This window comes from Panulirus ornatus, chromosome 2 (genome assembly GCF_036320965.1).
Source record: "Panulirus ornatus isolate Po-2019 chromosome 2, ASM3632096v1, whole genome shotgun sequence".
NCBI lineage: Eukaryota > Metazoa > Arthropoda > Malacostraca > Decapoda > Palinuridae > Panulirus > Panulirus ornatus.
In genome coordinates this window covers 20021484-20048296 of record NC_092225.1, presented here as the reverse complement: position 1 = coordinate 20048296, position 26813 = coordinate 20021484, and the positions used below count along the sequence as shown (strand labels likewise).

Below are 26813 nucleotides of genomic sequence, written 5' to 3'. Positions count from 1 at the left end.
TTCCATACATATCAAACAAACACTCCACTGAATGAGGTGTTCACAGTTTCTGTTGATTTCTAAGTGTTTCAGTCAATGTAATGAACCCAGCATTTTCCCCATCTTCACAGCCTTTGCCTCGATGAACTTTTTATTATTATTCCATACAGAACATATCAGTAACCCTATTCTGATGTTAATTCACTCTTCAAAATAAATTCTTTCATAAGAAAGTTTAACATGTTAACCACAAGATGGAAACGGCACTTAAGTACACTTCTTCCTCAAGTTTTTTCTTATGGGTAGTTCAGATATATCTAATATCATATATTCTAATCCTTTCCATCTTTGTCCTCCTCTGTCACAGTGAAAAGGCAACGCGACCAGTGAATGGAATTTTAGAGATACACTTACCCTCTGCCTACACCTGCTACATATCCCAGAGGGGCAGGCATACCAATGAAATTCTTTTTGTTTTTGTTGAGAAGAGCAGCCGGTGGAGCAGTCATCTTTGCTGGTTGTTGATAAAACTTCAGATAAAAAGAGAATAAGTAATAATATTGTGAGCAGTTAAAAACTTCGAACGCCACACACACACGCTCCTGACAAGTAAACAAACACAAATTATCAAGAAGATAACCATCATATAACTAGGTATATAATATACTGTGAAAAAGGGCTTATAATATACACTGTATCATCTGAAAACATTAAATCATACTATATTACGAATAATCAAAATACACTAAGATGTTTTCATGAAAGAAAATGGATATCAACAGAAACGGGGCAACTCTCTCATTTGATTCATGTTTTTTTTCCTTCGCTTGTAGTTCAAACTCATCATTTATTCTTTTGGTTTTGTAAAAGACATATCATATAATAATATAAAAATACATTAGTTGGACATATATCTTCATAAACTATGAAGCAAATCGTATATGCTTCCTTTTTCGGTGACAAAGGAAACATGTCTTGATAATGCATATGTCATCTGTACTATTGGCTGCTTTCATGATAGAATGGTCTTAAGAATTTCTGAAATGCTATGTAATCAGGATGTGCATACTATGCATATCTCTGAAACTGACAGCCATTTTGGGTTGGAGGTTCATACAGTAAAAGAACTAAAACGTTATATCTGATTTTTTTTAAAGACATAAGTACTATGTACGTAGGATGTGTCGAAAACCAGACCTGAATATAGATATGAATTCTTTCTATCACATACATGTCTACAAAATACACAAAAGAGGCAAAGAGAAGAATATACAGAGTTGAAAATGACTGATTCACCTTAACAAACAAGAATGTGTTGGGCATTATCATATATATCATATATATGATCATTCGCTGATGATATATCGATTGGAGTTGTCCTTCAAAAAGTGAAACACTGGGAGTATGGAAGGCAAAGTGAGTACACAGAAAATGAGATGTCAAGAAAGGTTAAGAGATAAAATCTAAGAAACTCTAGCCTTAACGTTATTCCTTGTCCGGTTAAAGCCCTGTAAAGTCTCTTGAAGACTCTTCAGAACAACAGAGAAGGCTATCGCTAGACACACACTAAACAACTTTTTAACCAGACCCCCTTTTTAAGCCAACACACACAAACGGACACACACGTACACAATAAGCGTGATGCGTGAGGTTCTGGGAAAGACTACTAGAAAGCAAGTGGATAACTGTCTCCGGAGGAAAAATTCCCTAAGTGTGAGACAGCACGGTTTAAGAGAAAGGAAGTCATGTGCAATTCTTTAAGTTCTATGAGAGAGTGAGGCCAGTCTTGGACAAAAGGGATGGCTGCGTGGACTGCCTGTATCTGGAATGACAGACAATATTTGACTCTATACCGCATGGAAGGCTGATTAAGAAACTGGATCACCAGACTGGAATAAGATGGATACTCCTTCGATGGAATGATTATCTCAGTGACAAGGTGAATGCCACAAGGTTCGGTTTTGGGACCATTACTCTTTCTGATCTATGTTAATGATTTGCCTTAAGGTATGGAATCTAATATGTTGTCAGATAATGCAAAGATCATGAGGGGAGTGAAAAGCGAGGAGGATTGCATCAGCTTACAAGCGGACCTAAACAGACTTCATAATTGGTCTGAAAAGTGGTTGATGAAATTCAGCTCGGGCAGATGTAAAGCAATGAGGATGGGAGGAAGCTAAAGACGGCGTCAGTATGATTATTACCTGACAGGAAATAAGCTTCAAGAATCTTTGTGTGGGAAGGGCTTGGGAGGAGACATCGTCCCCTACCTGTCGTTTGGGTCTCATGTTAGGAGAATAAATAAGGAGACAAACTGTTTACTGGCAAATATCATAACAGCTCTGAAGTTTATGGATAAAGAAATTTGTAGCAAGCTATTCATATCCGACAAAAGCTTGGTCACCGCACCTAAAGAAACACAGAGTTCATAGAAAAGTTCGAAATGAGGGCAACAAAGATGGTACCAGAATTAAGAGAGCTAAGTTACAGGGAAAGGCTGGAGGCTTTAAATTCACAAACTTTGGAGAAAAGAGTGAGGGGTGACTTGTTCATACCCTTAAAGTTTTAGAATGAGATCGACGACGTGGACGGATTACAGTTCTTCAAAAGATCTGGGGATACAGCAACCTGGGGACATGACATAAATAAGATTAAGTGAGGAACTTGTTAATAGGGATGTAAACAAATACTTTTATCCTATAAGAGTAGTGGATGAATGGGGCCGAATGAGTAAGGGCATGGTTCATGCAGACACCATATAGAAATTTAAGAGGCTGCATGATCACGAGGAATGCTCAAGAAATGGGGCCCTACAAATGGAAACCTCTTTCCCCATACTGTCAAAATAGGTAATCACACACACACACACACACACACACACACACACACATACACCAAGTAAGACGAAGACGTACTGAAACAACCATTATCTATTTAGATTAACAATAGGAATGAGACAGTATCAAGATAAAAATATTTACAGATTTGTTTTATTTGATCAAAATATCTATCACATGTGCAAGGCTTTCACTACTTCCTACTTTTTCACCATCCCTTTCGCCATGACTCTCTTTGTGTGCCACTTCATCAATATCACACCATATCCGCCTCCTTATTATCAAACACATTTAACAGTCATTAAATATGCTAACTTTTTTCACATGTAGGAGCGTGAAAGACATGCACGGGATGGAGTGAAATGGAATACTGTGGTAAACAGGCGTCGACGTGCTGTTAATGGACTGAACCAAGGCATGTGATGCGGATGGGGGTAAACCATGGGAAGGTGTGTGGTTGTGGATAAGGAGCTGTGGTTTTGATGCATTACACATGACAGCTAAAGAATGGATGTGAACGAATGCGACCTTTCTCGTGTGTTCCTTGCACTACCTTGCTGACACGGGAAACGGAGATCAAGTATGACAAAATATTGATTTTCTTTTTCCATTAATCTCTTTTCATATTCTCTTGTACTTCTCTCAGTCTCACGAACTCCTTCCCCCAGGTACCACCTATATACCTCTCTTCTTTTTGTTTCTCTAGTGATTTAATTTCCTCATTCCCCTACTCACTGCCCTTTCTCCGAAATCAGCATTCCACCATCAGCATGCTGCACTCATAACTTAAGAGCTGCTTCCCTGATTTTCTTCCTCTCCCCTTGTTTCATTTACTCTCGCGTTACACCATTCTTAACTCAATACTGCTTAGGATGTCTGTACAAGCTTGCTCATTTTTACAAAACATTTTCACATGTCTGTCAGTACTTCTTCATACCAGTCCACCAGCAACTTTTAAATTCGCCTCTACCAAGAAATTATCAGATGTTTCACCTACCACCTTTCTCAGCATGTTCGCATCCAACAACATCTTCTGTCCACCTGTCAATTCACGTATAATCTTTTAATACCCATTGACCCTGAACCCCGCTCACCCACGTATACCTATGTACACACCTCTGTGTAAACCATGTATTCCCGATGAATATTCCTCTTTCACTACTAGACTTGAAAAGTTTTTTCCCCACTTTCTTATACACCAAGAACCTCCTGATGAGAGATACATAGAAGAGAATCTGAAGATATGGAGGTAAGGGTATATATATGAAACTAATGAATTATCATAATCTATTTTATGAACTCGTCCAGACATGACAATATAGGTCTCACGTGAAGGTAAGCGTCAAACAGGCAAGATGATATATCCAGCACCACCTGTGTAATATTCAGTACAAGTAGCACAATTAGCCCAAGTGGCAATCGTGTCGAGAGTAGCGTCCATTGACTGTGACAGCGTCGGGGGGAATTTGCATTAAGTGTATCATTAGCCTTAAGTGCATGTGTAATAATTGGTGTGTGTGTGTGTGTGTGTGTGTGTGTGTGTGTGTGTGTAATCCAGGTATTGTGTCGTTGTGTTCATATAAGTGTCGTGCTGGGTGTGTGGTGCATGGCTTGTGGTGTATGGCTGTTTCATTAACATCATGAGATTCACTTCCCCATCTCTCTCTCTCTCTCTCTCTCTCTCTCTCTCTCTCTCTCTCTCTCTCTCTCTCTCTCCTTGTGTTACACAACACACAAAGGCATGGCAGCGCTTTACGCAACGGGGTGTACACTGGGCAACAGACGACCACGATGCAAGACCACTAAACTAACCAAACTCTTGACTGTTTTATGATACCCACCGACTGATTTCGTTCGTTGGCGTCACCGTTAATTACAGGCTTCAATTACCGACTGTGTCGTAATGAAGAGCTATTCATATATCACAGTTTCATTTAATTCTGCTATCAATTTCATCGCGTAATGTCGCTGCGGTCAGTTCATTTGAATCGGCAGATAAATCCAATTTTCTTGATGTAGTGTTTTTCAATGTGTATCCATTTCGTTTTACTGTTGTTTGTCACATATTTGCAAATGACGGACAGAGGGAAATCGTTGATCTACGGTTTTCACTTTTAACATTTATCTCGCGTACTGTTAATCCAAATATATTAACCTGTTTATACTTACTCCAGGACCAATTTCTATGAAAGATACCTGGCGTTACCCAAAACTTTTGTAAAGGCTCCTGCATCCTAAAGCTTCACACTTCCAGCAGCAGGGATATGTAGCCATCTTTGGAGTGAGGGGTTCTTTGACGAGGACTGTACTCTCAGAGATATAGCCTAGCTAAGATAACTTTTCACGTGCGGCGTAACCCCAGGCAGGCAGAGTCCTGCAACACTTACTGGATGATTATCACAAATGGTCGCAGCTGCAGGTGAGAAAGAAGAAAACACCAGCAGACACCTGCACACTTGCAGATGGACAAATAGGAAACGTGTATAAGTACATGCAAGTGTTGACTTTTAAGGCCAGAAACTTGTAAAAAATAAGCTTTAATATCTAATTTACAAATCATTATTCTAAAAGTGATGAGGTTTTCCTCATCTTTACACATGTATATACTATATTACTGTCTTACTTGTTCTCCACGGAGGTACGTTAGTATACAACGAAGCAAAGCGTTGCCAAAGGCAGTCCATTCCATGGGTCTGAACCCAAGGGATTCCTCCGTATGAGGCTGCAGGTAGACAGATATCTTACCCACTCCCAGCAACACTGTCAGACTACCACTGTGCTGCAGCGAAGGAAGTCAATTTGGGAGCCAGCCACATCCTCACGCTGCCTCACCGCTGCTGGCGAATTAGAGGTAATATCTTCCATATTCATGAAGATTCGCGTAGTAACTGCTGGCCTAACATGAAGTCATGCCAGTGATATCCCTCGAGCCTTCACAGACACGTATTGCTAACAAGCTTTTGTTAAAGTGCTCAGGACGGCACTAAGTGACCCAAGTGTAACACCCGGAGAGTGCGGTGGAGAACAGTAAACCTGAAGACATTTATCTCACGTCTGTGGAGGAGGAATTGGTAAAGCCAAATACTAATGTTTAGAGCCCAATACGCCATGAGCAATACCCGTATATCTAAGTTCAATCCGTGTCGGATCCATCGTAACCATGAAGCCTCACTATCACGATGCATGAACCTGAGATACAGAGATGGGAACGTCTTAAGGGCTCATGCCTGGCAAAGACCTAGACAATCTAAATACAACCACAACCGTCCGTACACTATCCAAGCGCTCATGGTTCACCGCACGCACCGACACATACACTATCATCACACAAACCTCCAATGCTTGGGTTAAGGTTCTTGTTCAAGAGAACCATCATCCCGCATACTTCACCTCCTGAAAGACTCGACAAAATCTATCTAACCTGTACAGTGCAAGACAGTGATGGTGGTTCTGCCAGTTCATCCACAAACATTTGGATAGTCTAGTTGTTAATCTTTTGTTCTAATCATCATCCTCCATCGCATCCGTATTTGTCAATGAGTTTATTTTCACTTTCATTTATTACTGACATCATAAGCACCTTTGATCTCAGGCTAATGAAAGAATCATCCATATCTCAAAAGAGTAATTTGCTGGTCCTTTTCCGCTCTTGAGTATGATCAGAAATACCCTTGTCTTCTCATTCATTCGTGTCTACATGTGCTTAATACACTGTTGCTGTCTACAGACATTTCACTTCCTCCAATATCTTCTATATCCTATTCCCCTGCTTCTAGATGGCGTCCATAGAGAAACACGTTATCGCTGTGGCCTCGTTGCTCGCGTCGAGGGCTTGTGAATAAGTCGCGGAGTTGAAGGAATTGATTTTCCATAATGTTCCGCCATCATAGCCCGGCAGCCGTTTGATGGGGATCATTATCAGGTGATGGGCGTAATGCTTTACCCCTCCTTGTTGTCTCTGGTGCCGGGAACGTGATGTACGCCCAAACTGGAGACGCTAGGCTCTTTGAAGGCGCGCAACCCCTTGGGGGTGGTGTGCAGCGCTTTGAAACTGTTCTCTTTCTCTGTAGAGGTAGAAGCTGAACCCTCTAGGGATATCCATCCTCGTCAAGATGTGTAACGCTCTAAATAACTCCACACTGGAGGCCCATGGAAATGTGATGATACAGGTGTAACTTCGCGACATACAAATGTCAAAATTTCAAACCAGAGAATGCTCCGCCATGCCAGAGGCTGATATCGCTATGAAAAGAGCAACGCCGAAGACGAAACGTGAAGGCGCGTCCATAGATATTTTCACTAAGATTATAAGCCTTATGAAGGGTTAGGGTAGAAGGTCTACCTAACACTGAATTGGGCGTTTCTGCCTTTCACCAGCCTGCTGGGCTGAGTCTACAGACCCCCAGTTCTGCAACATCAATTCGCACAAAAGGTACATGTGGCCTCGGACGTTAAGGGACGTGCCTGCAACCAAGACGTGAGGATCTGTTGCGTTCCTAAGTGGGATGTGAAAAATATATAAATGATGAATGCAAGCAGATGGAAGTGCTTGAAATTGTCAGAAGGGTATTTCTGACATTTTAAGAGTGGGGCGAAGATAAGGAGTGGAGACATGTGATCAGAAGAGTCATGTCTGTGAGGTCAAACCTCTCAGACGATACAGATGGCTGTGGAGGGAAGGTGTGGGATTTTTGATGAAAAAAATGAGATAAGAAAGGATGGCAAACGTGAAGTCTGAAAGATTTGAAACAACTGCAAGCTGCGTGTGTGTGGGCGTGCGATGCAATTACAGAGGATGAAGAAAGTATAAGATATTTTCTGGAGGGAATCTGAAAGATCGTTTGGGGATATGGACCAAGAGGAAAAGATCAAGTGTGATGTGTGACAGGAATGGAGGGATGGGCGTAAGACACAGCAAAGGAAAGAGTGCCGAGTACATCCGAGGTTTTAGGAGGTTATGCCATTCCAGGAAGACACAAGGTTCCAAGAAGACATAAGGTTCCAGGATATGTATGTAACAGTGCGAGTCTTGCAAATACTATCTTCAACACAAGGCAATCCTAGAGCACATGTCTTAAACTTACATAAAGGACGGGACAAGTAACAAATATGACAAATATCTATTTGGCAAAAATAACTAATATATGGATGACCTAAAGTTACAATGGTAATAAGTGGGGCTTATCAGATTATATGCCAATAGTAAGCTGGCTGACTTTTTATTCTAAATGGTTAATGACCAGAAATGGAAATGAAAACAAGCAAGGGAAAGAAACGGTTGAGAAAATAAAGAATGAAAGTGTAAACCGTATTTCCCAAGACAAGTTAAGTGGGAAGCTGAGACATACAGACGAAGTGGTATAATGTGAGGATAACGTCATGTGACAACATGAGAACCTGTACCAGCACAGGTTACCAGCAGTGCGTGGTGCTATAGGTATAGGTCATGTTCGGAAGGAACACCATCCTGGGTGATGGAAGTTGTATATTCCATGGAACAGCGATGACAGAAGTTGGCGTATATCTATAAACGGAAAGTAGATGACTAATTCAGGGAGAGATTCAGTGAAAATCTCAGGGATGATGAGTTATCATTGAAATATGTTAATCAATTCATAACCAAAGAACGCTTCTCAAATTTGGTCATCGAATCTAAAGACAAACAAAAGACTTGTGAAGAAGGTCCAAAAGGCAAAAAAAAAAAAAAAAAAAAAAAAAAATGGAACCACCAAATTAAGAAAGCCGGGCTACTGCGAGATGTTCTAGGTGATAAACTTACCTACAATGGAAAAGAAAAGATTACCGAGTGACCTGATCACACAGCATACAAGTTTCTAAACCAGTTTCATGATGTCTACAGTGAACAGTTCTTCACTGGATAGTGAGATATAGTAACCAGAAACAATGAGATGAAATTAAACAAGAAATTTGTAAGAAATGGTATAAAGAAGCAATCTCGTATCAATATTGTGCATGACTAAAATAAGCTAAATGAGAAAAATGTGAATGCTGACAGTACATACATGTTTAAAAAGAAAGTATGATAAAAAAAAAAAGGTTCATAAGATAGAGCCTCTCAAATATAGGACTTCCAATCTCCGCCATGTACAAACAGGTCTGTTACAAATAGGTAATCACACACACACACACACACACACACATAAATTGTGTTCGGGATGGACCACCATTTGGTCAAATACCACAAAACGAGAACAGAGTCTCATTCTAACCCGCCTGATATACTGTAGCTGGGCGTTCTTAGTCTCTCGTCTGCATTAACAATACCTGGCCTTACGAAACCTATTATCCAATATGAAATAACCCTTTAACCTAGTACAGTACCTGCCAAGATCTCCCCCCTCCCATTCATCCACAATATTGCGGGATATTCATCTCCTGGGTTTAAACCTTCATATCATAATATATCAAACTCGCTGGTCCCTAAACTCCAAAACTATGGCAATATATTATCTTGTGTCGTCATCCTCGCAATATTGTAGTGATACCCAGACCTAAAATACGCAAAGCAACGCTTAGCTGCTAACGAAAAAGTAAGGAGGTATGATAGGTAGCAAAGATCGCAATGAAGACGCAATACTAAATCTTTACAACACCCAAATATGCTACAGTTAGAACACTGTACAGTTCTTTACACCAACTTTAACAAAGACGAAGAAACATATGAACTTTGTTTACAGAGGAGCGGTTAAAGTCTTCCTTCCCCGAGCGTCCAGCGGCTGTACTTATATAAGATTTTTTCCATGTACGTTTTCCTATAGAATTTCCACGGGAGTATATTCTCTCTACAGTAGGTGTTGCTCCTTCACAGATATGGTTATCACGGTCGAGCGGTGGTGGGTGCAGGAGAAGCCATTTGCCTTATTGATCTATCTGCAAATGTAAAAATTAGGAATGTGGGGATACTGTTACTATCCTTCAGCAGGTAACCTTGTCAGAGACTATCGGATCTATCTAGCTCCAGCTCGTCAGAGATCATCGGATCTTCTGTCTGGCTCTATGTAAATATTCTCTAATATCAATTACATTGTGATAATTACATGCACCTCCTGGTCTCACTTGTTGATATTCATATATCTCACTCATAACCGTACCTACAATTTTCTTTATAACAAGAAAATTCTGGCGTCATATGTTCACAAAAAATTACAAAATAACCGGTTGCAATTTCGGCCTATTGCTACGATAAATCGACAATCCATTCTTCTTTATGCCTTACCATAAAGTTATATGTTTCTTTCTTGGAGCCATTCATGCCATCTGAGAGCGATACATTCCATTTCTGATCCCACTTCTTCCACAATACTGAACTGCATATCAACATAATATTCATATTCGCTACAAATCCATGCGACGTATATCACACTCCTTGCTTCATAGCTATAACATGACGGCCATCTATCTCCTCAATGCAAATGCCTGGCCGAGCAATGTAAACCCTGACACAGATAGAGAGGGCAGGAGGGCGCGAAGGGGTGGGTGAGAGGCAGGATTTATACACCATCCCAGCATGAGGTGGGTAATACCTCCATGTCTCCTCAAGGATCTTGTTTATGTCTCCCGGATGTGCCGCCTCAGCGGCTGTTGCTGCAGAAGCCCCCTTTCAGCAGCAATGGTACGATGCTCGAGCATGACGGTACGAACCCTCGCAATAAAAGCCCTGGCAAAGGTTTTTATAATAATTCAAGCAACGTATTTACGTTACAAAAGCACTTACAACAAACTAAGCGATGTCTCTCAGCTCGAAGGTAATTTTAACGACCCAAGGCAACGTTTCTAAGCAACCTGGATTCTGGAAATAACCCAAACAACGTCTCCAAGCTTCACGTCCCACAAAATACATAATACAAGAGTCAGTAATACACAGACTGAAAATAAAATAAAACAACATTTGCTACTGTAATACAAATGTGTTTACGAAATGCAGCATATATTGTATAACACACAATAATGGAACATGGGAGTGCTTAAGAAAAATCAAAAGTAACATAAAAAGGGAAAATACTTATTCTTGGAACATAAGAATAAACTAAAGACGTGCAAACCAGGAGAAATGCTGCAGAACAACAGAACAATGTACATCACGAGTTCCTTCAGCATTATATGTTTCAGTGGAAAAAGTGTAATTCTACCTAGTGAAAATTTTACCATTTACTGATACACAGGTTCGGAACCCGTAAGCTGTGAACCACCCTCACTAGACATGACGCATGTGATGTGCCCATCCTGATTTCCTTTTTCTTATTGGTTGGTTAGGAGGAGAGAAAATGGAAGGGATTGGACTGGGGAAGGTACGGGCGAGATATGGAAGACATTTCCAGTGTGTGTAGATGTCTGATGTAGATTTTACTGAAGTGTGTGTGGATAGTTTGCTGGATACGTATTTTTGGTGTCATTTATATGGCTCCTTCTGGGAAAGTAACTCTCCAGCTGCCGCTTCAGTTAGTGGACTGTGTGGGAGAGTAGAAGTAAGCCTTCACCGGTTTATGGGTCATGACTGCTTTGTTCGACCTGCTGTGGAGCTAGGATAACCATTCATGGCCCCAGCCACCCAGCACAATCCAGCCCAAATATACTGCACCAGTCACCACTCCACACTGCCTTCGACTCTTCTCTGGGTAGGTTGGTGTTCCTTCCAGCTAGGCTTTCGCCAGAACAAACTGGATTTAGATACTTGAAACAAAATCTGTTACAGAAGACGGAGAAACGACTTAGAATGCATATTATATATATATATATATATATATATATATATATATATATATATATATATATATATATATATATATTGGAAAGTTTCAATTTTGCGCGTGATCAAGATATTCCTACGAGTCCACGGGGAAAATGAAACACGATAGGTTTCATTTTCCCCGTGGACTCATAGGAATATATATATATATATATATATATATATATATATATATATATATATATATATATATAGGTGTTTGGGAATGAGAGATTAAGCTGAGTGCATTAAAGTTCGCTGAATTGATAATCATGGTGGCATGGAATAGCAAAGCGGTGACGAGGGTGTAGTGGTGGAATGACCGGAAATTAGATAAAGTGGATAAGGACAAGGTACTAGTAGCCTTAGTTTATGGAGTTGACGGGAATTCTATTTTCCATTTGAGACTATGAGTATTTGGGGCAATATTTAGGGATAGTGTTTAGAGAAACTGTCTGGGCGGCTGAGTGAGAGCGCTATATCTCGACGCTCGGTATGGCATCGTAATGCATATGTGAGGGGTCGATTTGTGGAGTGAAATGTTAAGTCTAGACATTGATTCAGTCATGCAAAAGACGTTTTTATAGAAAGTCGGTTACCAACAACTATCACGCATACACCAAAGGATGCAAAGAATTACTTTTATGGAACGGTATGGTATGGATGGAAGTACGTAATGAAGAGGGAAAACAAAAGTGGAGGTAGACACGAAAGTTTAATATATATATACATATATATATATATATTATATATATATATATATATATATATATATATATATATATATATATATATATATATATATATATATATATACAGGTGTTATATATGAAAAGATACCATCATCCATAAACCAGTTGAAAATGATGCGTGAACCAGTTAAACTTGGTGATATAAGCAACTGACAGTATGAATCAGAATAACCCGAGTGACAATCTAAACTTCTGAAATATATAAATCAATGGTGGCAGGAATACTACAGCGGTGTACCACGGCGTGTGGTGAGTGGCAATGACCGTGAAACTTACCCTCACACCGACTGGCCAGTAAGGTACAGGGTACCTGAGCCTCAGCCCTTAGTTTATGGTACGTTCGGACCGGGAATTCTATTTTCCATTTTATAGACTCATGAAGTCAAATTCTGGCAATATTTCAGGCGATGTTTGAAGAGAAAAACCTGACGTGGAGCCGGCTGAGTGAGAGCCGCTATATTCTCGACGCTCTGGTTCGGCTCCTAATGCATATTTAAGAGTCATTCCTGTGGAGGAATGTTATTCTATGAATGATTTCAGTCCATCCAAAAGACCGTTTATATATAAAAGCTTCGAGAACACACACACACACACACACACACACACACACACAAAGGATGCAAAGAATTACTTTTATGGAACGAGTAATGGATGAATGGAATAAACTGAAAGAGGAAACAGTAAATGTGGACGGTATACGAAAGTTTAAAAGCTGTATGATGGCAGAGAATGTTTTAAAAGAGGGGGGGGGGGGGTCTCCGTGGGTGGAAAACTCCCACCCAGTACAGTACAAATAGGTTGTTACAAACACACACACACACACACACACACACACACACTTTCACCATTCTGCATGTAGGTACGAACCTGTATATTGTACCATTTAAAAATGATCTTTTAAAATCAATCACGGAAACGCGAACTTAGAATCCGTCTAACTCAATCAACAAACCTTTGAACTCCGTCATCCGAACGCAAACCTTTTAGTTGCGTAACTATAATTCAAGCCCTTTAAAAGTTTGTGATTCAAACGCAAACCCTGAAACTATGACATTTGAATGAAAAGTCAATCAATCCGTCAGTAAAACTCAAGCTTTTAAACACGTCAATTTAATGCTCACATCATAATGCTGTCAAACAACCACGAACTTCTAAATTCCATCAACTTTCATCAACTACAACTGCTCCATTTAACTGAGAAATTCTAGTCAGTTAATTTAACTGTATCCCTTTAACTCCATCCTTTAAACGTAACCTTTAAACTCTGTCCCTGAAACTAAACATAACCTCTAAAATCCCGCAATCCAAAGATTATAAACCATTAAACATCGTCTAAATAACGCAACATTTAAATTCACCACTGCAACTATCATTTAACTGCGTTACTCATTCAGTGACTGCTATTTAAACCCATCAATAGAATCTTTTTGACTCTGTATTGACTACGCTTGACTATGACTACGCTATTACTACGCTATCATTTATACGTCATTCGGATCGTCTTATCAATACTCCATTCATAAAATTCATCCATGCAATGCTGTTATTTTCGTAAAAAACTATAGTTACACCTGAATAATCTATTGTTTTCTACTGCTCCAACATTGCCAAGAGTGAATTACCGTTGCAAGCACGCGTTTGCGTACGCCACGTTAGCTATTATACCCAACCTGGGCCGGCTGCAGATGTACCAGTAGTGGTCGGAGCCGTTCGTCGCTCGACACTTGGGTGTTAACATCTACGGTAATGAAGTGTTGGAGGCTTTTTCTTTATGTCTTATGTGCTAAAATTTGTGTCCTTGGGTGTTAATTAAATTCCTTTGGGTGTTAATCATTATCTCTCGGAGTGCTAAAACGTTGTCTACCAGTCTAAGGATAGGGAACGCCAGATTTTGAATTCAAGACTCAAATTGTTGGAATCTGAGCACATCATCTTGTGATAAATATTGGAATACTGGGCGCTTACTGGGCGTCAGGCGCCGTACTCAAGTGCTTACTGCTGGTGTGTTGAGACACACTATGCTAACTACAGGGTACGCAGGTGCTCAAGGACACAAGAATACATACTAGGATGATATAAGTTAGCCCTTACGTTGTATGTCGGTACTAGGTAGTGCTGTCCAAGACGCTAGGTTCGAGTTTCACACTTTTTTTTTTTTAACCTCGTGACCACGAGGCTAACAGTCTAACGTTACGACCCTTGGGTAACGTAGCCAAGTTCTGGTGTGTTGATTAAATACCCGGGTTTTCCAGAGCAGCCATCCTGTGTGCAGGTCCTGCGTTGGCGTGTGTTGATTCTCGACGTGCTGGGGTGCTACACCCGCGGTTGTTTTGGGGGCTCGGTGCCGTGACCCGCCTGGCAACACTACCACACAATATCATTTTAGCCGCACAATTTCTTTTTCTTACGCTGCCGCGCGGCAAGATGTGGCTCCCTGCAGCTGGTCAAAGGCAAGAGGGGGAAATTGCCCAAGTTTGTCATGCCAAGGAACAGCTTTTTGTAAATATGAATTCTATTAGGCCACAAGAATTCGCCTCTTATGCAAATCTATCTAGAATATAAACAGGGTATTGTGTTTCTGGAGAACGTCCCATGGATTCATTTATTTCTTTGTTCAATATCCTTTTTTTTTGTTGCTCTTTTAGTTCAAGCTAGACCGAGATAGATTTATGGAGCTAAAGAATAAATAACCAACAACAACAACACACACACACACACACACACACACACATATATATATATACATATATATAAATTTTTTTTTCTTTGTCGCTGTCTCCCGCGTTTGCGAGGTAGCGCAAGGAAACAGACGAAAGAAATGGCCCAACCCACCCCCATACACATGCCTTGATTCAATCCACTGACAGTACGTCAACCCCGGTATACCACATCGCTCCAATTCACTCTATTCTTTGCCCTCCTTTCACCCTCCTGCATGTTCAGGCCCCGATCACACAAAATCTTTTTCACTCCATCTTTCCACCTCCAATTTGGTCTCCCTCTTCTCCTCGTTCCCTCCACCTCCGACACATATATCCTCTTGGTCAATCTTTCCTCACTCATTCTCTCCATGTGACCAAACCATTTCAAAACACCCTCTTCTGCTCTCTCAACCACGCTCTTTTTATTTCCACACATCTCTCTTACCCTTACGTTACTTACTCGATCAAACCACCTCACACCACACATTGTCCTCAAACATCTCATTTCCAGCACATCCATCCTCCTGCGCACAACTCTATCCATAGTCCACGCCTCGCAACCATACAACATTGTTGGAACCACTATTCCTTCAAACATACCCATTTTTGCTTTCCGAGATAATGTTCTCGACTTCCACACATTCTTCAAGGCTCCCAGAATTTTCGCCCCCTCCCCCACCCTATGATCCACTTCCGCTTCCATGGTTCCATCCGCTGCCAGATCCACTCCCAGATATCTAAAACACTTCACTTCCTCCAGTTTTTCTCCATTCAAACTCACCTCCCAATTAAATTGACCCTCAACCCTACTGTACCTAATAACCTTGCTCTTATTCACATTTACTCTTAACTTTCTTCTTTCACACACTTTACCAAACTCAGTCACCAGCTTCTGCAGTTTCTCACATGAATCAGCCACCAGCGCTGTATCATCAGCGAACAACAACTGACTCACTTCCCAAGCTCTCTCATCCCCAACAGACTTCATACTTGCCCCTCTTTCCAAAACTCTTGCATTCACCTCCCTAACAACCCCATCCATAAACAAATTAAACAACCATGGAGACATCACACACCCCTGCCGCAAACCTACATTCACTGAGAACCAATCACTTTCCTCTCTTCCTACACGTACACATGCCTTACATCCTCGATAAAAACTTTTCACTGCTTCTAACAACTTGCCTCCCACACCATATATTCTTAATACCTTCCACAGAGCATCTCTATCAACTCTATCATATGCCTTCTCCAGATCCATAAATGCTACATACAAATCCATTTGCTTTTCTAAGTATATCTCACATACATTCTTTAAAGCAAACACCTGATCCACACATCCTCTACCACTTCTGAAACCACACTGCTCTTCCCCAATCTGATGCTCTGTACATGCCTTCACCCTCTCAATCAATACCCTCCCATATAATTTGCCAGGAATACTCAACAAACTTATACCTCTGTAATTTGAGCACTCACTCTTATCCCCTTTGCCTTTGTACAATGGCACTATGCACGCATTCCGCCAATCCTCAGGCACCTCACCATGAGTCATACATACATTAAATAACCTTACCAACCAGTCAACAATACAGTCACAACAATACAGGGGATAAGAGTGAGTGCTCAAATTACAGAGGTATAAGTTTGTTGAGTATATATATATATATATATATATATATATATATATATATATATATATATATATATATATATATATATATCCCTGGGGATAGGGGATTAAGAATACTTCCCACGTATTCCCTGCGTGTCGTAGAAGGCGACTAAAAGGGGAGGGAGCGGGGGGCTGGAAATCTTCCCCTCTCGTTTTTTTTTTTTTTTAATTTTCCAAAAGAAGGAACAGAGGGGGCCAGGTGAGGATATTCCAAAAAAGGCCCAGTCCTCTGTTCTTAACGCTACCTCGCTAACGCGTAAAATGGCGAATAGTTTAAAAGAAAAAAAGAAATATATATATATACATATATATATATATATATATATATATATATATATATATATATATATATATATATATATATATATGATGGATCCATCTTTCTCTTCCTTGCACGGGGTGGGTGCCTCTCCCGAGCATAGCAATACGTTGGATGCATTCACCAGTCTTCCCTTGCTCGTATAGAGATACCGAGAGTGTATGAAAGTATCCTCCCGTCATGTTGGACTGCACACAGGAAGAAAAAATAATTCCTTATGTTAGTTTAGTAAATCAGTGAAAGTAAATATCTATGTGGCGAGGGTAAAAGTCTGTGGCTAAAACAGGATAAGAATTAATGTGTTACTGTATTCACGCTAAAGCAATGGGCAGTATCTGGATGCTGGCTACTAACTGGGAGTATTAAGAAAGATGGAATTTATACATATTTAGTAAACAGTATTTATTAGCACTAATACTGGAATATTCACTACATTAGACCACACTTTGAGCACAAGGTATAAAACGGAAAGAACAGCTGTATGATGATTCATAGAAAAAAAAAATGTTTGAGAGGAGCGTGTGTAATAAGTCTGTAAGAGGTGCCACAGGGTAAGGTTTAGGTCCTTGTCATTGGATCACAGAGTGTGAGGCTGCCTACACCCCGGCCGGTCCGCTCTCCTACCCCTAGCAATAATATGATCGGATCACCAAACAATACACTGTACGCATGACAGGTGCTAACATACACGTAACAACGTGCCCATGGCAGGGAACCCAGGTATAAAACATCCAAAATAGGAAGTTGTACTTTCTAGCTGGATAGGTTATATTGGACACACGGGCACCATGCATATATGGCTGCTAGTGACTTTTCCTGTTCACCGATAATGGCGTATACTGCGTTCATACAGCTGTGTCTACTGTGTATCACCAGCATCACTTATCTTCGTCCGGAGAGAACACTTCTGGATACTCATTCACACCATCCTGAGTCAGGAGGCTTTTGACCCACCTGGACCCAGGGATTCCCAAAGCTCTCCGGTAACACTGCTACCGCCAGCTCGGCTTTAGCACCCATCCTCTCCACACACACACACATATCCTCGCCACGTATACCACCTTCACCCCTAAACCATTCTCTTCATCCCTTGCTGGTACGTACTGGAGTTACTGATGCTTTATCGATGGTGTATGGGGAGATGCCTTCTGTTTCACTATCCTGTGTCTACCACAAATATGATCATGAACAGCAGATATCCTCGTCATGGACCATGTGGTCTCTCGCTGTCTGACCTTATCCTTCACATGTCCTTTCATATACCGTGCTGATCTCTGTTATATTCCGTTATTCTACTACCATTTGGCGGTCTTTGTATCCGACTGCTACAAAGTCCTTTATCCTCAGTGATCTGTATCTTTAATTTTAATTTGTACCCCACTTATTTCACTTCAATTTTAGGTATTACGTATCCTTTTTCTCCACTTGTCAAGCCATTAGATAATATCGACCATGTTTTTAAATGTTGCCTGCGCCGCTCAGCAAGCTATTGTTCTCTTCCTCGTTCTATCCTCCTTTGTTCCATGAACCTGACCCTGTCACCTACCCACACTATATCATTTTGAATACTCACTCACCCCTTTATTCACCCTCGCCTCATCCTCCTATTCATGTCTACATTGTATATTTTCACTTCCTATCGCACCCTGTAAGTTCTCCTACTGTTTCCTCTTGTATTAGGTCATGTGCAGTGTGTGTGTGTGTGTGTGTGTGTGTGTGTGTGTGTGTGTTTTAGGGGAATGCGGGTGGGGAAGCTGGATATTCCCAGTTTCAACGCATCTCTGGCTTGGATTACTGGACAATTCCTTTATATACAGAGTTCCACAAATCTGATAGTAACTCATAAAACCAACAACACTCCACTATACATAACGTGTAAACAGATTTGTGACGAAAATGTCCATCTAAAAAGTACGTTGTGGTCTACGGTCGACTCCTACATTCCCACAACGTATCGCCCAGGAACGCACAATTGTTTCTGATGCTGTACTTTTTTTTTTTTTTTTGAGAAGCCTTTGGTTTGATGCCAACCCTACAGGTACTACAATTTTCCTCTTAAACCTGTTCTTTCCGGCGGCACAACCTTAGAGCACGACGGAACAACCTAGAGCACGACGGTACAACCCTAGAGCACGATGGTACATCCCAGAGCAAGACGGTACAATCCTAGAGCATGATGGTACATCCTAAAGCACGACGGTACACCCTAGAGCACGACGGTACATCCTAGAGCACGACGGTACATCCTAGAGCACGACGGTACATCCTAGAGCACGACGGTATACCACCCTAGAGCACGACGGTACATCCTAGAGCACGACGGTACATCCTAGAGCACGACGGTACATCCTAGAGCACGACGGTACATCCTAGAGCACGACGGTACATCCTAGAGCACGACGGTACATCCTAGAGCACGACGGTACATCCTAGAGCACGACGGTACATCCTAGAGCACGACGGTACATCCTAGAGCACGACGGTACATCCTAGAGCACGACGGTACATCCTAGAGCACGACGGTACATCCTAGAGCACGACGGTACATCCTAGAGCACGACGGTACATCCTAGAGCACGACGGTACATCCTAGAGCACGACGGTACATCCTAGAGCACGACGGTACATCCTAGAGCACGACGGTACATCCTAGAGCACGACGGTACATCCTAGAGCACGACGGTACATCCTAGAGCACGACGGTACATCCTAGAGCACGACGGTACATCCTAGAGCACGACGGTACATCCTAGAGCACGACGGTACATCCTAGAGCACGACGGTACATCCTAGAGCACGACGGTACATCCTAGAGCACGACGGTACATCCTAGAGCACGACGGTACATCCTAGAGCACGACGGTACATCCTAGAGCACGACGGTACATCCTAGAGCACGACGGTACATCCTAGAGCACGACGGTACATCCTAGAGCACGACGGTACATCCTAGAGCACGACGGTACATCCTAGAGCACGACGGTACATCCTAGAGCACGACGGTACATCCTAGAGCACGACGGTACATCCTAGAGCACGACGGTACATCCTAGAGCACGACGGTACATCCTAGAGCACGACGGTACATCCTAGAGCACGACGGTACATCCTAGAGCACGACGGTACATCCTAGAGCACGACGGTACATCCTAGAGCACGACGGTACATCCTAGAGCACGACGGTACATCCTAGAGCACGACGGTACATCCTAGAGCACGACGGTACATCCTAGAGCACGACGGTACATCCTAGAGCACGACGGTACATCCTAGAGCACGACGGTACATCCTAGAGCACGACGGTACATCCTAGAGCACGACGGTACATCCTAGAGCACGACGGTACATCCTAGAGCACGACGGTACATCCTAGAGCACGACGGTACATCCTAGAGCACGACGGTACATCCTAGAGCACGACGGTACATCCTAGAGCACGACGGTACATCCTAGAGCACGACGGTACATCCTAGAGCACGACGGTACATCCTAGAGCACGACGGTACATCCTAGAGCACGACGGTACATCCTAGAGCACGACGGTACATCCTAGAGCACGACGGTACATCCTAGAGCACGACGGTACATCCTAGAGCACGACGGTACATCCTAGAGCACGACGGTACATCCTAGAGCACGACGGTACATCCTAGAGCACGACGGTACATCCTAGAGCACGACGGTACATCCTAGAGCACGACGGTACATCCTAGAGCACGACGGTACATCCTAGAGCACGACGGTACATCCTAGAGCACGACGGTACATCCTAGAGCACGACGGTACATCCTAGAGCACGACGGTACATCCTAGAGCACGACGGTACATCCTAGAGCACGACGGTACATCCTAGAGCACGACGGTACATCCTAGAGCACGACGGTACATCCTAGAGCACGACGGTACATCCTAGAGCACGACGGTACATCCTAGAGCACGACGGTACATCCTAGAGCACGACGGTACATCCTAGAGCACGACGGTACATCCTAGAGCACGACGGTACATCCTAGAGCACGACGGTACATCCTAGAGCACGACGGTACATCCTAGAGCACGACGGTACATCCTAGAGCACGACGGTACATCCTAGAGCACGACGGTACATCCTAGAGCACGACGGTACATCCTAGAGCACGACGGTACATCCTAGAGCACGACGGTACATCCTAGAGCACGACGGTACATCCTAGAGCACGACGGTACATCCTAGAGCACGACGGTACATCCTAGAGCACGACGGTACATCCTAGAGCACGACGGTACATCCTAGAGCACGACGGTACATCCTAGAGCACGACGGTACATCCTAGAGCACGACGGTACATCCTAGAGCACGACGGTACATCCTAGAGCACGACGGTACATCCTAGAGCACGACGGTACATCCTAGAGCACGACGGTACATCCTAGAGCACGACGGTACATCCTAGAGCACGACGGTACATCCTAGAGCACGACGGTACATCCTAGAGCACGACGGTACATCCTAGAGCACGACGGTACATCCTAGAGCACGACGGTACATCCTAGAGCACGACGGTACATCCTAGAGCACGACGGTACATCCTAGAGCACGACGGTACATCCTAGAGCACGACGGTACATCCTAGAGCACGACGGTACATCCTAGAGCACGACGGTACATCCTAGAGCACGACGGTACATCCTAGAGCACGACGGTACATCCTAGAGCACGACGGTACATCCTAGAGCACGACGGTACATCCTAGAGCACGACGGTACATCCTAGAGCACGACGGTACATCCTAGAGCACGACGGTACATCCTAGAGCACGACGGTACATCCTAGAGCACGACGGTACATCCTAGAGCACGACGGTACATCCTAGAGCACGACGGTACATCCTAGAGCACGACGGTACATCCTAGAGCACGACGGTACATCCTAGAGCACGACGGTACATCCTAGAGCACGACGGTACATCCTAGAGCACGACGGTACATCCTAGAGCACGACGGTACATCCTAGAGCACGACGGTACATCCTAGAGCACGACGGTACATCCTAGAGCACGACGGTACATCCTAGAGCACGACGGTACATCCTAGAGCACGACGGTACATCCTAGAGCACGACGGTACATCCTAGAGCACGACGGTACATCCTAGAGCACGACGGTACATCCTAGAGCACGACGGTACATCCTAGAGCACGACGGTACATCCTAGAGCACGACGGTACATCCTAGAGCACGACGGTACATCCTAGAGCACGACGGTACATCCTAGAGCACGACGGTACATCCTAGAGCACGACGGTACATCCTAGAGCACGACGGTACATCCTAGAGCACGACGGTACATCCTAGAGCACGACGGTACATCCTAGAGCACGACGGTACATCCTAGAGCACGACGGTACATCCTAGAGCACGACGGTACATCCTAGAGCACGACGGTACATCCTAGAGCACGACGGTACATCCTAGAGCACGACGGTACATCCTAGAGCACGACGGTACATCCTAGAGCACGACGGTACATCCTAGAGCACGACGGTACATCCTAGAGCACGACGGTACATCCTAGAGCACGACGGTACATCCTAGAGCACGACGGTACATCCTAGAGCACGACGGTACATCCTAGAGCACGACGGTACATCCTAGAGCACGACGGTACATCCTAGAGCACGACGGTACATCCTAGAGCACGACGGTACATCCTAGAGCACGACGGTACATCCTAGAGCACGACGGTACATCCTAGAGCACGACGGTACATCCTAGAGCACGACGGTACATCCTAGAGCACGACGGTACATCCTAGAGCACGACGGTACATCCTAGAGCACGACGGTACATCCTAGAGCACGACGGTACATCCTAGAGCACGACGGTACATCCTAGAGCACGACGGTACATCCTAGAGCACGACGGTACATCCTAGAGCACGACGGTACATCCTAGAGCACGACGGTACATCCTAGAGCACGACGGTACATCCTAGAGCACGACGGTACATCCTAGAGCACGACGGTACATCCTAGAGCACGACGGTACATCCTAGAGCACGACGGTACATCCTAGAGCACGACGGTACATCCTAGAGCACGACGGTACATCCTAGAGCACGACGGTACATCCTAGAGCACGACGGTACATCCTAGAGCACGACGGTACATCCTAGAGCACGACGGTACATCCTAGAGCACGACGGTACATCCTAGAGCACGACGGTACATCCTAGAGCACGACGGTACATCCTAGAGCACGACGGTACATCCTAGAGCACGACGGTACATCCTAGAGCACGACGGTACATCCTAGAGCACGACGGTACATCCTAGAGCACGACGGTACATCCTAGAGCACGACGGTACATCCTAGAGCACGACGGTACATCCTAGAGCACGACGGTACATCCTAGAGCACGACGGTACATCCTAGAGCACGACGGTACATCCTAGAGCACGACGGTACATCCTAGAGCACGACGGTACATCCTAGAGCACGACGGTACATCCTAGAGCACGACGGTACATCCTAGAGCACGACGGTACATCCTAGAGCACGACGGTACATCCTAGAGCACGACGGTACATCCTAGAGCACGACGGTACATCCTAGAGCACGACGGTACATCCTAGAGCACGACGGTACATCCTAGAGCACGACGGTACATCCTAGTGAGTGCGCTCACAGGGTGGTGAGAGCAGTGGATAGTACAAGGTCAGACAAGGGAAGGGGGAGTGAGTGCATCCATTATTACCCACAATACACGTTGCTGATGACCATCCCTCGTGCGCTGTTCTCTGTCCCTTCCCTTGCTCCGCCACACGTCATCTTCGCCCACGAGACTCGGCTTCTCAAACCACACCTTGAGCGGATTCTTTACCGCAGAAAGAACTGGAGTTCCTAAGACAGCCTGATTCATTCTGTGTTGCCTCGCACCGGCATTATACCGAACGATGACACATCTGACCGTATTAGATCATCATCATCTACGGCAACCACTTGAAAATAATATATATCATTAACCCATTGGATTCGTAATAAATTGTATAATACACAACTTGCGCTATCATGCCATGCAATATACCCATATATATATTTTTTATTCATACTGTTTGCCATTTCCCGCGTTAGCGAGGTAGCGTTAAGAACAGAGAACTGGGCCTTAGAGGGAATATCCTCACCTGACCCCCTTCTCTGTTCCTTCTTTTGGAAAATTAAAAAAGAAAACAAGAGAGGATTTTCAGCCACCCGCTCCCTCCCCTTTTAGTCGCCTTCTACGACACGCAGGGAATACGTGGGAAGTATTCTTTCTACCCTATCCCCAGGGATATATATACATACACAGCGACAAAGCAAAAAAAAAAAAAAAAAAAAAAAAAAAAAAATATATATATATATATATATATATATATATATATATATATATATATATATATATATATATATATAGATTCTGCTTCCCCATTTAGAAAGTTAAAATACAAGGAGGGGAGGGTTTTTAACCCTCCGCTCTCGTCCCCTATAGTCGCCTTTCACGACACGCGGGGAATGCGTGCCATTCTTTCGTCTGTTTCCTTGCGCTACCTCGCTAACGCGAGAGACAGCGACAAAGTATAATAAAAAATAATATACATACATATATATATATATATATATATATATATATATATATATATATATATATATATATATATATAACAACAACAATAATAATGATAATAATAATAATAACAACAACAACAACAACAATAATAATAATAATAATAATAATAATAATAATAATAATAATGATAAAAATAACTAGAAACTTATTACATCTACCAAGGATCTGCAGTCCTGCCTGCATTACGTTAACATGAAGAGGATCTGGAGAAGCGGACTGGGCAGGATGATGTCTCCTACTCCGTCAGGAGAACACACTAATTTTCCCAGGAAAAGGCTTGTCCTCCAGGACGCCTTGAATAGTTTGTGGCCACTATGTGGACGGCTTCCTGTAGAATGTGAGGTGAGGCTGGGGGAGAGGTTTATATTGGTCTGGCCCCTTTTGTGTGTGTGTGTGTGTGTGTGTGTGTGTGTGTGTGTGTGTGTGTGTGTGTGTGTGTTGCCCAGCTGTCGGGGTTTTGTTTGCATCTGTCTGGTTCTAGCTGCTGAGGGTGTGTTTGTACGTGTGTCTGGTCCCCAGCTGCAGCGGTTGGTGCCATGCCACCATCTCTTCACTTGTTGCCACTACTGATCTATTCGTACGTTTTATAATCTCTATGTTCTGAAGTTTTCATCTTTTCTAATACTAAATCTAACCCTACGTGTTTCTACAACTCTTTTCATATTCTTTTAAACGTCGAAGGCTACAGTCACTGGGGACTAAATCACAATAAAACTAATGTGAAAAGACGAAGCTTGATCAAGGAGACTTCGAGGAGGAGGAATTCTAAATCTACAACAATGGTATGGCGTGTAGGAAAACGTCCTCATGTTCCATTCTTCTAGATAACTTTCTTCTTTGAGAAGACTTGATAAGTTACTTTCGTAAAGGCGTAACAATCTAATAATCACAATGACCATCGTTAGTCATGAAGAAATTTATCCCTGATGTCAATAACGACCACAGATTGACTTGTGCCTTAAGAATGTTAATTACCTATTATGAGATCCTTAGTGCGTGTGAGCAATTTTCTTTTTATATCAGCTGTCGCGAGACGTCCTGCTTCTGCAAATTTGGGACGGACGAATAATGACATTAAACACAAAGTCTCCCGGATGGACCTCTAGACAACACACATTACCTTCGGAAATCCTCGCAATCAAACTTCTTAATCATCCTCACAACGTCCATGAAAGCCAAGATTTGGCAACAAAATTTCGAAATCCAAGTGCCGTAAAGTCGACAATTGGATGAAGGGAAATGATGATGAGGGTGCCAGCGAATTAGGCTGGGGAAGGGGTTGGGGCGGATGGTAGGTTATGTGGGTGAGGGGATCTTGTTAATGGTAACTTCACCTCCTGAAGACCCTGGCCTCAGGACTAATCTGTTCCGTGTCTGGTGTACCACGAACGTTAGGAAGCCATGAGGTGTTAAAACTTTGTTATCTTTATATTTTACGCTGTCCTTATCGGGTATTTGTTACCTTATCCCCTTGACCACGAGGTTACCATCCTTGAGCACGAGATTACGACCCATGAGCACGAGGGTACGATCCTTGAGCACGAGAGAGTGTGATCTTTGAGCACGGCGTTACCCGCCCACGGGTGTGATCGGATAGACTTTGACATCAGCCTTGAAGTCAAAGGCCAGGCCGAGTTACATGGCCCTTCAGGATGATACCATTGTCCTCAAGAGATTAAGGAACACCGAGTCTTCTCGTGATACAGAGACGATGGGAGACGTGAAGACCCCGAGGTGTCTGTAGGAAATGTTCCCGTCACTCACCCAGGGCAGGGAGGAGAGGGCAAGACACGGCCAGGGAAGCGCATGAATATTGGATCGATTGGCCCCATTGTACAGGCTCTCCTCCTCCGCCCATCTGTACCCGACTGGATTTTTCCAATTAGTGAAGGATTACAGGGTCACAAAGCCCCACACGCCCGCTGAGGCACGTGGTGCCACGCCTCCACACGCGCCCTCAGCTCGTTAGTAGCGTGCGCGCCCTCCCAGTCACTGCAACTATGCTCACGCCCGAAGCCACTCAACCCGCGCCATAACCGACGCCATCCACCTCGCGCATCCACGCCACACACTAAACCTTAAGACCACGCACGCACACAACATGCCATGATGAAGCCATCCACTCCATAACCACGTCAGACAAGGCAAAAGCACCCCTT

The 26813-nt window shown here is 43.5% G+C and overlaps 1 protein-coding gene across 3 annotated transcripts in view; it reads right to left on the bottom strand.

Annotated features, from left to right (window-relative positions):
* Prp6 (pre-mRNA processing factor 6) overlaps positions 1-26813 on the bottom strand; it is a 48804-nt gene that overhangs the window by 7595 nt on the left and 14396 nt on the right. Inside the window, exon 2 of one of the 3 annotated variants that reach the window (XM_071670759.1) lies at positions 394-509. The exons of 1 other annotated variant lie outside the window; for it this stretch is intronic. In XM_071670759.1, the coding sequence (XP_071526860.1) occupies positions 394-488 (95 nt within the window). In that variant the 5' untranslated portion in view covers positions 489-509. Of the gene's footprint in view, positions 1-393; positions 597-26813 lie in introns of those variants that run through there. One more of the 3 variants, XM_071670779.1, reaches the window with a different exon arrangement.